This window comes from Chiloscyllium punctatum, chromosome 4, assembly GCF_047496795.1.
Source record: "Chiloscyllium punctatum isolate Juve2018m chromosome 4, sChiPun1.3, whole genome shotgun sequence".
Lineage (NCBI taxonomy): Eukaryota > Metazoa > Chordata > Chondrichthyes > Orectolobiformes > Hemiscylliidae > Chiloscyllium > Chiloscyllium punctatum.
This window is the reverse complement of record NC_092742.1, coordinates 45,170,820-45,188,061: the sequence shown is the minus strand read 5'-3', so window position 1 is coordinate 45,188,061 and position 17,242 is coordinate 45,170,820. Positions and strand designations below refer to the sequence as shown.

The 17,242-nt window shown below is 41.6% G+C and overlaps 1 protein-coding gene across 2 annotated transcripts in view; it reads right to left on the bottom strand.

The window, feature by feature from the left end:
- The window catches only part of rcor1 (REST corepressor 1), a 119,773-nt gene that overhangs the window by 56,605 nt on the left and 45,926 nt on the right, over nt 1-17,242 (bottom strand). For both annotated transcript variants that reach the window (XM_072568543.1, XM_072568544.1), the window contains exon 3: nt 5,129-5,209. In XM_072568543.1, the coding sequence (XP_072424644.1) occupies nt 5,129-5,209 (81 nt within the window). The remainder of the gene's footprint in view (nt 1-5,128; nt 5,210-17,242) is intronic.

Here is a 17,242-nt window from a genome sequence, read left to right as displayed (position 1 = left end):
TGCAGTGACATTTGATTACCCATAAGACATGACGAACTGCTAACCCTAAGGTTTCTCACGAAGTGATCAAATGCTTTTAATATCAAAAAGCCAAGATGATTGGCACAAGGTTTTCTTATGTATATACCATTTATAATGGAGCACAAAGGCAATATCTCATATCTGAAAGAAGTTTCATTTTCATTAGTGGACAAAACTGTACTTGGAAATGGGGATAGAAAACTTACATTTTAAAATTAAGTTTCAGAAAAAAGGAGTGTGTTAAGATGCAAGCAGTATCGTGTGTCACTGACAGGGACAGTCAAATTAGGAATTGGCTATCTAATGACAAGTTTCCCTAAATTTGAGATGGCAACTAATGTGGCATCTGTATAATTAACCCTGATCAATAAAATAAGGGACATTTCAACAGGGCAGTTATGCTGATGAAGCCAGAGACCAGAAATGGAGGGGCCAGAAATCTGGGTGGGAGGGGTACCAAGCTTCTCAACATTACACTGCCTTCCCAACCCTTTTAATACTCAACATACAAGTCTGTAATTTGGACCAATATCTCCTCTCAACACTTCACTCACAGTCCATCCCCTTAACCCTCGCTGCTGTCAGACCCCCAGCCAATAACACATCCAGGAATGAATTGACAGTCAAATGCAGAGATAACAAAAATGAATGAATTATGGTTTCCGCCATCTTTTCATTTGAACAATTTTGACAATAGTTAACAGTGATTTAGATACTGAAACCCAAGAATTTAAAAGTATAATTGAATTCCTCCCACCGAGACAGAAGGCCTGACTCCAGTACCCAGGACTAGGATACGGGGCTCTAACAGAGTGATGGGGACAAATGTTGCCATGTTCCCAACCTACATCTGACAGAGGTTCTGATCCAACACCACCAGACCTCTTTCAGCTGGGATCCTTGACACAAGTCAACTTCCAAGTAGACAGGTCGCAGACCTAGTGTTGGGATGGCACCACAGCAGCATATGCACAAGCTGCCAAGATGCACAGCCACAAGAGGAAATTCACAGCAGTTTTTTTCAGTCACTGCACTATAAATTACAAAATGCATTTTCTAAAAAAAATTAGACAATGAAAAATACTTAAGTTTATGACAACAGCTCCTACCTTAATCCAAATGTCTGTCTCAATCATAATTAAGCACTTTATAAAATAACTACATCTTTTGCATTTTATTTCCTGGTTTGCTGTAATAATTCTTTAAACTGATTGGCTGATCAAACTGTTTCATTAGTTTATAATTACTGATCTGCACATATCCCCAGTAGTTGATGCCAAACTCTAAAGTCACATTAGAAGGGAGGAAAATCAATAATGCAGTTCATGAGAAGAGTGATGGTCAGTGATGCATACAATTCATTCACTACTGTTTTTGAATATGAGTAATAACTGCAAAGATCCGAATAAGCTAACTTCTAATCAGGCTCTTTTTTTTCCCACGGAGGGGATAGCAACAGCTTGTCCCAGCTGAGACAAAGATTTGCAATGGTCAGACATTTTGTATAAATTTGAACACACCACAGTCCCAAACCGCTGGGGATTGCTGAGTGTTTCAAAACAAGAATCGACTAACATCGAGGGCTTTAGAGAGTTTATTGTGGCTTTGCAAAACCTATACATTCAACATAATTTGGAAATTTTATGACAGAGCACGCCAAGACTGACTTGTGCATGGCTTAAAACAGTCAATGCATTCAAAGTAGATACTGACATCGCCAAAGTTAACTTTGACATAGCATGCAAATCAGCACCATCCATGAACACAGAAGAACTTGACTCATCAGACACAGTTAATAACCAATCTTCTGAAGTAAATAAATTGCAGCTGAGTAAGCCAAAGGCCCCACAGATAGTAGCAATACAAAGTTGCAAATACTTAGCCAATATAGCCTTCAGAACTGGACAATTCTGCATTCAGTGGAACAGGTACAAGAAGTCGGGTCACCTTGTCAAGACAAGACTAAAGAATACAATGGACAAAATGGTGGCTGGAGGAATGGGCAATCGGTGCATATAGTTCTCAAACAACAGCAGGTCGATGATGGCCCAAATTTATAAGCTAGTAATATGAAAGCAGATAAGAGTATTTTTTTTAAGATATCTAAAAAGTGAGAAGGCAACAAGAGTGGACATTGGACCACTGGAAAGTGAGCCTGGAGTAGTAGTAATGGAGAACGGTTTTCACAATGGAAACCATCAACCGTACACCAGAACTTCAAGGAAGTCAGGGGACAGAGGTGAGCACAGTGGACATTACTAAAAAAAGATACTAGGAAAGCTGAAAAGGACTTGAAGATAGATTAGTCACCCAGACCAGATGGACTACACCCCAGAGTTCCGAAGAAGGTAGGGGAGGAGATTTTAGGAGCATTGGTGGTGATCCTACTGGAATCACTGGAGTCTGGGAGGGTTCCACAGACTTGGAAAATGGCTAATGTAACGCCTCTGCTTAAGGAGGGAAGAACGCAGAAGACAGAAAGCTATAGGCCTGGCCTTGGTAAGGCTGGAGTCTATTATTGGGGACGAGATTACAGAGTACTTGGAAGTGTATGATAAAATAGCATTGAGTCAGCACAGCTTCATCGAGGGAAGATTCTAGTCTGTTAGAAGTTATTGAAATGGCAACAAGCAAGTTAGACAAAGGAGAGCAAGTGGGTGCAATCCAGTTAGATTTCCAGAAAGCTTTTGACAAGATGCTGCAGAAGAGGCTCCCAAATGTTAAGAGCTCATGGTGTGAGAGGCAAAGTACTGGCCCTGATAGACAACTGGCTGACTGGCAGAAGGCAGACAATAGGGATAAAGGGGTCTTTTTCAGGATGGCAGTCTTTGACTAGTAGAGTTTCACAGGGGTCAATGTTGGGACCACATCTATTCATGTCATATTAACAATCTGGACAAAGGGATGGAGGGCACTGTTGCTAAATTTGCAGATGATATACAAAGATAAGTGGAACAACAGGTAGTGCTGCATAAGCAGGAAGAGTGCAGAACGAATTGGGCAGGCTAGCAGAGTGAACAAAGTAGTGACAGATGGAATACAATGTGGGAAAGGGAGGTGATTCACTTTGGTAGGAAGAATAGATGCACAGACTATTTTCTAAAAAGAGGAGAAGGTTTCAGCAATCTGAAGTTCAAAGGGGTCTTGAAAGTCCTCGCTCAGGATTCGCTTAAGAGCAACAAGTAGGTTCACTCATCATTTAGGAAGGCAAATGTAATGTGAAGATTTATTTTAAGACGACACAAACGGAGAATTATGTTGAGGTTGAATCAGGTTTTGGTCAGATCACAATTGGAATATTGAGAGTTTTGAGCCCTCTATCTAAGGAAAGATGTGCTGGCCTTGGGAGATGCCCAGAGGCTTACAAGAATGATCTCAGGGATGAAGAATCATCATATGAGGAGCAGTTGAGAACTCTGGGTCTGTACTTATGGAACACAGAGGATGGCAAGGTGGGGGTGGAGGGGTGGGAGGGAAGTGTTGGTGGTGGTGGTGGTGATGATTGAAGCTTACGGAATACTTGGGAGTCCTGGATAGAACAGATGCAGAGATGATGTTTCCACTATTAGGAGACGAGGACTACAAGGCACAAACTCAGTGAGATGTGGAAGAATTTCTTGAGGGATGTAGCAATAAAGTGTCTTTAAGGCAGATATAGATATGGTAGTCATCAGTAAGGGAATCAAGGTTTAGGGGCGAAGACAGGAGGAATGGGGTTGAGAAATATACCAGCCATGGTTAGCCAAATAGCCTAATTCTGCGCCTGTAAACGTCAATGACCATAAGATATTTTAAAATCAACTCTACACGTGGTGCCACATGTGGGGCATGAGAGACTTGAATCCAGATCTTTTACCACTGTGCCAATTGAGCCATGGTAAGCACTGCCATTCAAGTAGCATTGGATGAAGCACCAGTTAATAGGAAGTTGACAGAGGAGTATCAACTAGCATGACAAGTTTCAGCAAGCAGCAACTGGAGGAATCTCACCTGATTTCTGACATTGAGGAGATAAAGTTTCCATTTTAACAAGGAGTGTATTTGTTCCTTACACGTGACATGAATTAAGTGCAAAATTGCCCATCACTGTAGTGAAGTGTTAAAAACCAGCCTTGCCAGAAAGCAGCTGAATTGGTAGCAGTCAGGTTAAACTAAAAGAAGCAAACTTCACAACACAAAATGAGTTAAATACTTCAGGTATTTAGCAAAGCCACCAAACAAATTCAAGAATTTAAGGCCAACATGTGGGCTTAAAAGGATCACAAGCTCCATCCAGAGACATATGCTCTAAGAGAACATAGGTAAGAAGTGGAAAGAATCGAGATTGAGAGTAATTGAGTTACTCCTGTGGTGGTTAAGCAGGAGCTGTTAGTTGTCAGAGGTTATGCTGTGCAGACCTAGAGTGGCAATTGCTGAAAACTACAGATTACTGTGGTTATGTCACCTTCATGATCAACACTCAAGAATGAGTTTGATAGAGTTGAGCCAAAGATTTTGATGAAATAGGTTATGTAAGGACATAACAGACAGTGCAACAGTCCAGGTCAAACAGAAGAAAAGCCACTATTAGTTCCATTACAACCACGGAAATGGATAGCTAGACTGGGAAAGACTGCACATACATTTTTCAGAACAAGAGGTAAACACCTATTCATTGTGAAGATAGTTATTCAAAGTGGGTGGAAGGGTTTCCAATGATTTGAACAACAAGCTAAACTCTTCACACCTAACATATTTTACATGTTGTTTACATTTTCCTCTGAGAATCGGTCTGATAATGGGCACTAGCGTCATATTACTATTGGTTGAATACCAGCTGATATATTCTTTCGGACAGCAGGAAACAAGATTTTCATTATTGAAACCACAATTATGACTGACAAAACAGCAAATCATTCATGCAGAGAAAAAATAAAGTCATAGGAATGGAATAAGAAAAAAAGAATAAAATCATTTAAGTACAAGTGAAGATCCAGTAGAAAAAAACTTTGTAAGCAATTTGAGAAAAAAAAAGCATTTGAACATCGACTTCTTGAAGGTTTTTAAAGTGAAAAGACTATAAACATAACATTTAATATCTAAAATACAAAATGAAGTGCAAACTTACATTTGGACTCGGAGATATTCTGATTAGGTGACCAGACCAGCATTCCAAGGTTCTCTCGTTCCTGGCAATTCTTTGCAACTTCTGTGCATGGGGAGAAATGCAAAGATAGAAGTTTATATTCACTACATATATAGTTACCTTAAATTTAATATTAAAATACCAAAGCTAATGGGTAGCAGTTACATTATAACAACATATGTAACTTCAATTACACCAGTCTGCATTATGCTTTGGGGTGAGTTAGGGGAAGAGGTGTGCTAAAAGCAAATGGGAGAAATTTAGAATAGATTGACACGACTAGATGGCTTTTTGAAGTTCATTCATGGAACATAGGCAATGCTGGCTGGGTCAGCGTTTATTGCTCGTCCCCAGTTGCCCTTGAGGTGGTGGTAGTGAGCTGCCTTTTTGAACCACTATAGTCATGTCCCAAATTTTAAAAAGGATCAAACTGTCCATTCAACATATTAAAAAGTTCACAATTTCAAGATTTAAATTTATCTTCCGCCATTATCCCTTCCCCCATACACAAGTTATTTCAATGTTACTATGATAAGCTGATTAGTTCATTTGTAATTGAGCAGAATGCATAGACATATTTGCGTATTGCAAGGTTGAATGGGTTGTGATTTAACAAGTCGAAGAGTGTGGTGCTGGAAAAGCACAGCCGGTCAGGCAGCATCCAAGGACAGGAGAGTCGATGTTTCGAGCATAATCCCTTCATCAGAAATCATTTAATAAGACTTCGCAACAAGGGCAATAATTATCATGCATAAGCATCAGAACCATCTGAACAGGACATTCCTTGCAGAAATCACAAATATTAAAATACCATGTTTCTATTTTTGGTAATAGCAACCCCATAATTAATATTGTGGAACTGCAACTTGAAAATCATGTGTCAAAATTGGAAAGGTGCATTAGAAAAATTTGATATCTATTGACATCTGTCTGGAAACAACAGGCACGTGGAGACTGTTTAAGGAGCAGTTGTTTCGAGTGATGCATAAATTTGTTCCTCTCAGACAGGCAAGGAGTAAGATCAAGGGGCCTCAGATGATGAGAACAGAGGAGCTTCTCAGCAAAAGCAAAAAGCCAACTTACGCAAGGTGGAGGAAACAAGGGTCGAGCACAGCTTTAACGGATTTACAGGCTTGCGGGAGAAGAGCTCAGAAATGGACTGAGGAGAGCCATCGGGGGGGCACGAGAAAGGCTTGGTGGGATGGATTAGGAAGAACCCAGAGGCATTTTACTCATACGTGAGGAACAACAGAATGATCAGGGAGAAGGTAGGGCTGATCAGGGATGATGTAGAGAACATGTGCTGGTGTCTGAGCAGATAGGGGAAGTCCTAAACGAGTTTTTTGCTTCAGTTTTCACTAAAGAAAGGGACCTTGTTGTGAATGAGAACTTTGAGGAGCTGGGAAATAGGCTTGAACAGATCAGGATTGAAGAAATTGATTTGCTGGAAATTTTAGTAAACATTAAGGTTGCCAAGTCCCCAGGGCTAGACCAGATTTATCCTAGGTTGCTCCAGGAAGCAAGAAAAGGAGGTTGCTAAGCCGCTGGCGAAGATCTTTGCTTCCTCACTCTCCATGGGAATTGTACCAGAGGATTGGAGGGAGGCAAATTTTGTTTCTCTTTTCAAGAGGGGTAGTAGGGAAATCCTGGCAATTACACACTAGTCAGTCAGTCTTACGTCTGTGGTCAGCAAGGTTTTGGAAAGAATTCTGAGGGATAAGGTTTATGACTATTTGGAAAAGCGCAGTGAGGATAAAGGCAGTCAGCATGGCGTTGTGAGGGGCAGGTCATGGCTCACAACTCTGATAGAGTTCTTTGAGGAGGTGATTTGACAAGTTGACAAAGGTCAAGCAGTGGACGTGATGTACAGAGGAACCTCGATTATCCGAATATCAAGTATCTGAATTCCAGATTATCCGAAGATGATGATCTCAAGGTCCCGATACAAACATTACATCAAAGACGAGTTTCCAACACTGATTGTAAACAAAAGACACAGTTATTAAAAGAGAACTTGGCTTACTGAAATGCTGCCAAGAACAGTCCTGGACATCGATGAGAGCCCATGCACCATCTCCAAATGACTGACCTCTCCCTCTCTCCCTTTCCCTGGAGTTCTACACAGGGGTGTACCTTAAAGCCCCCTTCCCCAGATAATCTCTCTAATATTGTCCAGTACAGGGCAAACATTGTCCTGTATATGGACTTCAAGGCATTTGATGAGGTTCCCCACAGTAGCCTCATTCATAAAGTCGGGAGATATGGGATACAGGGAGATTTGGCTGTCTGGATTCAGAATTGGTTGGCTGACAGAAGGCAGAGAATGACTGTAGATGCAAAGTATTCTGCCTGGAGATCAGTGGGGAGTGTTGTCATGCAGGGTTCTCTTCTTGGGCCTCTGCTCTTTGTAGTTTTTATAAATGACTTGGGATGAGGTGGAGGGGTGGGTTAGTAAACTTGCCAATGGCACAAAGGTCGGAGGTATCATTGATAGTATCGAGGACTATTGCAGGCTGCAGGGCGATATAGACAGGATGCAGAGCTGGGCTGAGAAATCCAAGGTGGCGTGCAACCTGGATAAACGCAATGTGATGCATTTTGGAAGGTTGAACCCGAATGCTGAATATAGGAATAAAGACAGGATTCTTGGCAGTGGAGGAACATTGGGATCATGGTGTTTAAGTGCACAGATCTCTCAAAGTTGCCACCCAAGTGGATAGGGTTGTTAAGAAAGCATATGTTTTGGCTTTCATCAACAGGGAGATAGAGTTTAAGAGCTGCGAGGTTTTGCTGCAGCTCTACAAATCCCTGGTGAGGCCACACTTTGAATAGTGCATCCAGTTCTGGTCGCCCTATTATAGGAAAGATACAAAGAGTTTGGAGAAGGTGCAAAGGTGATTTACCAGGATGCTGCCTGGACTGGAGGGCTTGCCTTATGAAGAAAGGTTGAATAAGTTCGGACTTTTCTCGGTGGAAAGAAGGACAAAGAGAGGAGACCTGATGGAGGTGTACAAAATAATGAGAGGAACAAATAGAGTTGATAGCCGGAGACTTTTCCCCAGTGTAGGACTGAGGTGTTAGGAGGGTGATAGAAAGATGATGTTAGAGGTAGGTTCTTTACAGAGAGTTGTGAATGGTGGCTGAGTGGTTAGCACTGCTGCCTCAACGCCAGCTATCCAGGTTCGATTACAGTCTCGAATGACTGTGTGAAGTTGACATGCTCTCCCCACATCTGCATGAGTTTTTCCTCTAGGTGTTCCAGTTTCCTCCCACAGTCCAAAAATGTGCAGGGTAGGTGGATTAGCCATGGGAAATGCAGGGTTAGAAGGATTTGTTTTTGGTTGTGGGGGGGGGGGGGGGGGGTAAGAATCTGGGTGGGATGTTGTTCGGAGGATTAGAGTCCACTCAAATGGCCTGCTTCCACACCATAGGAATTCTAATGGTTTGCTTCCTGGTTGAAAACAAAACATGCAGCACAAAAATGATTTGTTGAAGTTGGAAAACTCAGTCAAACCCTATAACTTTTAAGCAATTTCAAAAAAGATAAAACGCAAATATGAAAAGTTTAGTTATTTTCTACACAAAGGCAGCGCAAGAATGAACAAGTCTAAACATATGTTGCTTCAATTACTTTAAAAAGCCATTCAAATCATATTTAACAATAACTAAAAGGAGCACAGGAAATTAGTAAAATTTCCCTCTGTACAACTAATTTTGTACACACCAAATCAGGAGCTCTAACTACATTGTGCATTTTTTTTAATAACAGTGTAAAAATCACACTGCATTGCTCAAGAGATCCTATCATTTTAGGGAAGTTGAATCATTCCTTTTCTTAACAGAACAGTGAAAGCCACAATGAAACAAGTACAACTGACCTAAATAATTCTTTTTTCTTACTGACTTTTTTTAAAATTATAAAAGCTAGACTATTTGCACTCCTCATGCAATAGAATTCAGTTCAGGTTGGCTTATTAGCATCAAACACCCTGCATGATTTACATGAGGCAGCAACTGTTACAATTGGTTCTCACCAAAACCAGAAGCATCATGGCAAATTTCTTTGTGGATTAATTCAGTTTCAAAAAGAAACAAACACGGAAGTACAATGGGGCTGTTAATTATACAGCTAAAAGATATCACAAGCCGTGCTACAAAAATAGTAGACTAGCCTATATTCCGACATTTAAAAATTTATTTATGGAATGTGTGTTGCTGGTTTCTCAATTTTTTGCCCTCAGGAAGACAACGTGAACTACTTTCTGAAAATGCTACAGCCAGAGATATAGATACAGACATCCTATTGCTAGAAAAGGAGTTCCGGAAGGTAAGTATGTGGATTGGCAGAAACATACAGGTGATCTTCCCATATCACAGTCATACAGCATAGAAACAGACCCTTCGGCCCATGCAGACTATAATCCCAAATTCATTTAATCTCACCTGCCTGTGCTTGGCCCATATCCCTCCAAACATTTATTAATGTACTTACCTAAAATGTCTTTTAAATTTAACTATATCTTCACCCACCACTTCCTCTAGCAGTTCATTCTACACATATATCACTGCAAAACAAAATGCCCCCCATGCCCTTTTCAAATCTCTCTCTCGTGTCACTTATAAATATGCCCCGTAGCCTTGAAGTCTCCCAACCTAGGGAAAAGACAAGTGTCATTCACCTTATCTATACCCATGATTTTATAAACCTTTATAAATGTCACCCCTCAACTTCCTACACTCCAGTGAGAAAAGTCCCAACCTACCAGGCCTCTCCTTTAATCCAAACCCTCCATTCCCAACATAATCCTGGTATATCTCTTCTGAATCCTGTCCAGAGGTGGTTCTGGTGAAGTTCTCAGCTGTGTCCCTAAATAGCACACTTCAGCATCGTGGAACTCAAATCCCAAGTTGGCACATGAGCACATCAGGACTCGAACATTCAAGAAACTAGGTGCTGAAGTTGGTTTTTAAACCCCACTTCCCTGTCATGGCATCTCCCCCTCATGACAAATTAAATTAAATTAGACTAATTATCATTTCATTACAAATGATAGTAAATGATCAAACATTAACAACAAACTATGCGAATTTTGTTTTCCTAGGTGATAGAGGTAGTGGACATGAAAGGTGCGGTCAAAGAAGTGGTGTCAAGTTGCTGCAGTGTATTTTGTAAATGACTCGCATGCTGCCACTATGCACAGTGGTAGAGACCAATTAGCTCATTTGGTTGTGCAGCTGGTTGAAGATACAGCACAATGCCAGTTCAATTCCCACACTGACCAAAGTTACTATGAAGGTCCACTTTCGCAAGCTCACCTCAGATGGAACTCCTCACCATCAACCACCTCTGTCTCTGACAGATGATCAGCCCTAGGGTCCTCAAGGACAATGGTGACTTTACCTTTAACTTTAATGTGTTAAATGTAGTGTCAGCAGGTGGGCTGTTTTCTCATGGTTGGCAACACATTGGTTGGTGTTTAATGTTAAAAGATTGAATGGGAAACCTTTCTGGACATTAATGTAATATTACAGAGTTAGACTGCAAAACCAAATATTCTGGAGATAGGTAGGGGCAACATTGTCTCAGAAGAAGTATGCAGACTATCCATTATAATTTGCACTTCATTTAGACAGTCATTTGCTATTACTCCCCTGCTATTGTTAAATTAGACTATTATTTAATCTCTTCTATCCAGAAGCAGTTTCCCAGAAGGTGGCGGGGTCAGGAATGAACTGCTTGGGAGGGGAGGGTAGTGAGGCGAGAGACCTCAAAACCTTGAAAAAGTACTTGCATGAGCACTTGAAATGTCATAACTTCCGTGGCTACAGGCCAAGTGCTAGAAAGTGGCACTTGTGCAGATTTAGAGTAGCTTTGTCAGTGCTGACTCGAAGGGCCAAGGGGCCTCTTCTGTACCGTCTTTATGTGGGGAAGCTTTCTGATTCCCATCTGTTGACTGAGGCTGCACTACTGATGCTTGCGCAGAACAGTCAGATCCAAGTGCACATTGAACATAAAAGAGAGTGAGAGAAAGGGTGGGATAGAGCTTCAGAGCCTTCATCCTTTGGCTCAGGTTCAGTCTTGTCCTGATACAAGCATTGATGGACGTGCTCAGTAGCTACCAGAGATGAGGTGCAGTTGATCACTGACTCCGCACATGGTGCGGCAGGTTCTAATATTTAGACAAAAACAGAAATTGCTGGACCCTTCAGGAGAAGGTAAAAACAACGACTGCAGATGCTGAAAATCAAATACTGGATTAGTGGTGCTGGAAGAGCACAGCAGTTCAGGCAGCATCCAACGAGCAGCGAAATCAACGTTTCGGGCAAAAGCCCTTCATCAGGAATAAAGGCAGTGAGCCTGAAGCATGGAGAGATAAGCTAGAGGAGGGTGGGGGTGGGGAGAGAGTAGCATAGAGTACAATGGGTGAGTGGGGGAGGAGATGAAGGTGATAGGTCAAGGAGGAGAGGGTGGAGTGGATAGGTGGAAAAGAAGATAGGCAGGTCGGACAAGTCAAGGAGACAGTAACTGAGCTGCAAGTTTGAAACTAGGATGAGGTGGGGGAAGGGGAAATGAGGAAACTGTTGAAGTCCACATTGATGCCCTGGGGTTGAAGTGTTCCGAGGTGGAAGATGAGGCGTTCTTCCTCCAGGCGTCGGGTGGTGAGGGAGCAGCGGTGAAGGAGGCCCAGGACCTCCATGTCCTCGGCAGAGTGGGAGGGGGAGTTGAAATGTTGGGCCACGGGGCGGTTTGGTTGATTGGTGCGGGTGTCTCGGAGATGTTCCCTAAAGCGCTCTGCTAGGAGGCGCCCAGTCTCCCCAATGTAGAGGAGACCACATCGGGAGCAACGGATACAATAAATGATATTGGTGGATGTGCAGGTGAAACTTTGATGGATGTGGAAGGCTCCTTTAGGGCCTTGGATAGAGGTGAGGGAGGAGGTGTGGCCGCAGGTTTTACAGTTCCTGCGGTGGCAGGGGAAAGTGCCAGAATGGGAGGGTGGGTCGTAGGGGGGTGTGGACCTGACCAGGTAGTCACGGAGGGAACGGTCTTTGCGGAAGGCGGAAAGGGGTGGGGAGGGAAATATATCCCTGGTGGTGGGGTCTTTTTGGAGGTGGCGGAAATGTCGGCGGATGATTTGGTTGATGCGAAGGTTTGTAGGGTGGAAGGTGAGCACCAGGGGCGTTCTGTCCTTGTTACAGTTGGAGGGGTGGGGTCTGAGGGCGGAGGTGCGGGATGTGGACGAGATGCGTTGGAGGGCATCTTTAACCACGTGGGAAGGGAAATTGCGGTCTCTAAAGAAGGAGGCCATCTGGTGTGTCCTATGGTGGACTTGAAGGGTCACTGTACCCAAAACGTTAATTTTGCTTTCTCTCCATAGATGCTGAGATTTCGTTTACTGGAATTTTTTGCTTTATTTTGCTTTTTAGACCTTGCTTTTTGATTGCACAGCTGCTATCAAGCCATTACCTTGCTGTTAGAACAGTAATTAGCATTTGAATCTCTATTTGCAATTCTCAGGAAGCAGGCTGAATTGGAATGTTTGGAGTGAAAGCCAAATCAATAAAGCCTTCACACCCACCCCCCACCATCATGCTGTTCATTTGCATGAGGGGGGCTGGAGGATGGGAGTTCATACTTTTCAGTCATTTGCCTTGATTTGTCTTGTGGGGAGGCAGGAACTTTTCACATTGGTATCAGCTGAGTTTTTTAGAACATTGAACAGAACAGCGCAACAATAAGTCCTTCGGCAAGTATTACGGATATTTAAGTGACTGCTGGACAAGCACACTCTGGACAGCAGTAAATTAAGGGGCATGTAGGTTAGGTCAATCTTAGATTAAGATAAATGACCGGCACAACATCGTGCGTCAAAGGGCCTGTACTGTTCTATGTTCTAAATGCTTTCTGGCCAGAGATATGTCACACCTAGATTGTCTTGGAGAATCACTGAGTCTGGAAATCGTCTGCATAAGAATTCCCTAGTGATAGGGCACTAGCACTTGCTTCACCTCTGAGGATGATCTCATCCTACCATCATACTCGGGGTAACATGCGACTGAGTGACTAGGGGTTGTCTTCAGTGGCATGTGACTATAGGGGAGTGGCCAGAACATCTGTAGCATTGCCAACTGATTCGTACAAGGGGATGCATTTTCTTTGTTTGGGGTCTCTTCTGACTCAACTTTGCACACCCACAAACCGTATCAGAGGGGTTACCGAGCTTGTACAAGCTTTATCAAACTTTAACAGTTTGCAGAAGTCAGTATGCGTGATTTACATCTCGTATGCAAAACCTCAGGAAAAGAACCTAACAGGTGGAGCTGTGTTCATCCAAGCAAGTGAAAATAAATCACATTCTTGACTTGCACCACGTCGATAGTGCATAAGCTTTGGGGAATCAAGGGGAGAGTTATACACTACAGAATTTCAAGCCTCCTCTAGGCACATTAGTCAAATGCTAGTCCAGTTAGCACCTGCTCAATGGCAACCTTCTAAACTTTCAGAGTTCAAGTGATGATAATGCCATTGTAGAATGAGGTATTTGAATTTTGTTTCATTGGAGACAATGATCGCTTGGCAGGCCTATAATTTGCCAGTCTGCCCAAGTCGGTCAGGTCTTGTTAAAGGCAAGTATACAATTCTTCAGCTACTGAAGCAGTGTAAAATATTATGAGCAGCACAAGCAGTGAAGATCCCCACTTCTGACCTTTTGATGGAAGGAATGTTGGTTAAGCAGCTGATTAGTTGAACCTCTAGCACACTACCCTGAGGTACTCTTACACTGATGTGCTGGGCTGAGGTGACTGGCTTCCAGCAACCAAAACCATTTTTCTTCATAGTAGGTATAACTCTAACATAGATCCAGAGCAAAAACCCTTCAATTATTTCAATTTGGCTTGGTTGCCTTAATGTCAAAAGCAGTCATTGTCACTCTATCTGGCTTGTTATATGGAAGATGCAAACAAAAAGACTCAAACTCTCCACACACAAAAGCAGGTAAATGAAACGATAAAGTTTCTTCAACGAAGTCCATAGAGAATATTTTGCCCAGAACCCTAACTGATAAAACATGCAACTTATTCAGTTTGATAAGAATTTTTCTCACTGAAGTATTTTTTGTGCTGAAGGTACAAATACATTATAGCAGAAGTACAAGAAGGACTTTGAAATTAGAAAAATACTCAACAGGTCAGGTACTATTTAAAAACAAACACCGGGTTAAAGGTTTCAGGTTGATGACGACCTTTCATCAAAACAGTGAAAAGTTTGAGATATTGTCAGACAGGGTACAAAACAGGGTAACAAAGTGACAGAGGAGTTAGCTCTCCAGTGTCAAAGGGAATGGTAACAGAACAAGAAACAAAAGATGGATATAGAAGTGGGTGTGTTACATTCTGAATGCAAAATAAAGTAAATCAAATAAATGATTTTGGACAAGAATACAGGAAGCATGGACAATAAGCTTGCAGATGACACCAATATTGGTGGTAGACAGTGAAGGTTATGTAACAGTACAAAGGGACCTTGATCAACGGGGCCAATGGGCTGAGGAGTGGCAGACAGAATTTAACTTTGATAAATATGGCAGGTTACATTTTGGCAGGACTTAACACAATTAATGGTAGGCCCTGGAATGTACTGTCGAACAGAGACACCTAGGGGTCTGGTGCATAATTCCTTCCATGTTGCATCACAGATAGACAAGGTGATGAATGTGGTTGGCACACTGTGTTCATTGCTCAGACCATTGAGTATAAAAATTGGGACATCATGTTGTAGTCATACAGGATGCTGGCAAGGCCATTTGTGACATACTGTATATACTTCTGGTAACCCTGCTATAGGAAGGATATTATTAAATATTATTAAATTAGAAAAGATTTATAAAGGATGTTTCTGTGCCTGGAAGGTTCAAGTTGAGGAGAGGCGAGAAAGGCTCAGACTTTTTTCACTGGAGTGTAGGAGACTGTTAGGTGGCCTTATAACCCTTTATAAAATCATTGATAAGCAAAAACGCCTTTTGCTATTCACCTTAAGGTAGGGGAGCTCAAAACTGAAGGGCATAATTTTAAAGTGAGAAGATAGATTTATAAAGGGACCAGAGTGGCACCTTTATCCACACAGACCGTGGTTCATATCTGGAACGAACTGCCAAAGGAAGTGATAAATGCAGGTACAGGCACAACATTTAAAAGACATTTATATAGGTACATCAACAGGAACAGTTTAGAGGGATATGGATCAAACACAGGCAAGTAGTACTAATTTAATTTGGGAAATTTAGTCAGCACAGTCGAGTTGGACTGAAGAGTCTGTTTCCAGGCTGTATAACTATGACACGATGACACTATAGAACAAAACTGACAGGAGACAGTTTACAGCCTGAAAGTGCTAAACGCATTGAGGCTGTAAGGTGTATTATCGAAGGATGAGTTGCTATTATTGAAGTTCACATTTAGCCTCAAAACCATGCAGTAGGCCAGAGCTAGAGATGCCAGCATGAAAACAAGTCGGAGAATTAAAATTGCTGACTACCAAAAGCTCGGGCTTTGTTTGCAGATTGAATGGAGGGGCTTCTCAAAGTGGGCACCTCAATCTGTACTTAGTGTTATGTACAAGAGACCATGCTTTCAGCAGCAAACCTGAACCACTGGTGAACAAAGAGCCAATGCCATCTTCTTAAATCTATTTACAGACAAGCAATGAGAAGAAAATAGAGCGAATCAGAGCCAAAGCAGATTCAGAAGGAGACAAAGGGAAACACTCGGATGGCAAGAAAAAGACAGAAAAGGTGTGAGATAAAATTTGAGTTGCAATAAAAGATGCATCTATCAAGCCAAAGCAGATACACTAAAGTGACCAAAAGATAATTTGGAAGTGAAATTTGAAATAGATACTAAACAAAAGGGTGAAGGAGGGGAGAGAAAGAGGCGGTGGTGTTTAGGAAGTGAAACTTAGAGCACAAAACCTAGATAACCGAAAGCATTGCTAATGGTGCACCAGAGGGAGGATTCAACAGAACACAAGAGAATTCTCAGGGTAGGTGGAGATCACCGAAGGGTTGGAAGCTAGATGGTATGGAAGGGGAATTGTGTCATCAATTTACTATTAAACAAACAAAAACAAAACACACACTTCTCCTTTGTATCTTTATTAAGTTATCCCTCAAATCGATGACCTCTAGTTTTATTCACTATTTAGTGAAGACATTGTTGTATCTATTCTATCAAAGCGGTTTATAATTTTAAAGCCTTCTATTAGGCCATTTGTCAACTTTCATTTTTCTGGTGAGACCAAGGCAGTTCGTCCCTTACTGAAGGGTACAATCTTGAAATTTTGGCATAATTCTTCCTCATCTTTCTTATATTTAAAGGCATTGGAGGGGGTATATGATCAGAACTTCACACAGTACTCCCAGGTGTGATCTAATCAAGGTTCAGTACAAGCTTAGCATAATTCAAAGCTATTTATTCTATTCATCTGGAAGTACATCCTGATGTATGGTTTAATGTTTTTTTAAGTTGCCATTGGTGGTTAATGCATTTTGCTTCTTTCCCCAATTTATACATTTTCCAAAAAGAAAAGACACCCCTATTTATCTTATTAAAACATCATAAAACATCTGCCACTTCCTAATATGTTGTAACTCACTTGCCAGTTAATTGTCAATTCTGTAATAAATGCCTTTGTGTAACATTCAACATCCCTGAAAAATGCCCATGCCCCCTAAGCTGTCATGTGCAAATGCTTTTTTTTCAAATCCATAGTCCAAATCATTATTAAAATAAATTCTAGACAACAGTATTCGAACACTGATCTTTGTGGAACTACATTTTCTACCTTTTGCCATTAGAAATAGCTTTACCTTTTACCTACACTTTAGTTTCTGCCTTATAGCCAGCTAGCTATCCATGCTGCCTCTTATTTCCTGACTGCATGCTTTGACCTTATTCCAGTCTATTCTGATGCTTCATTAAAACAAATCCAGAAATCTACATTTGCTGCTTACTTTCAACACCGTTAAACAGGACTGCACCACATTGAACTGCTGAGCAAGAAACGGAACACAATATTAACTAAATCATGAACCTGAT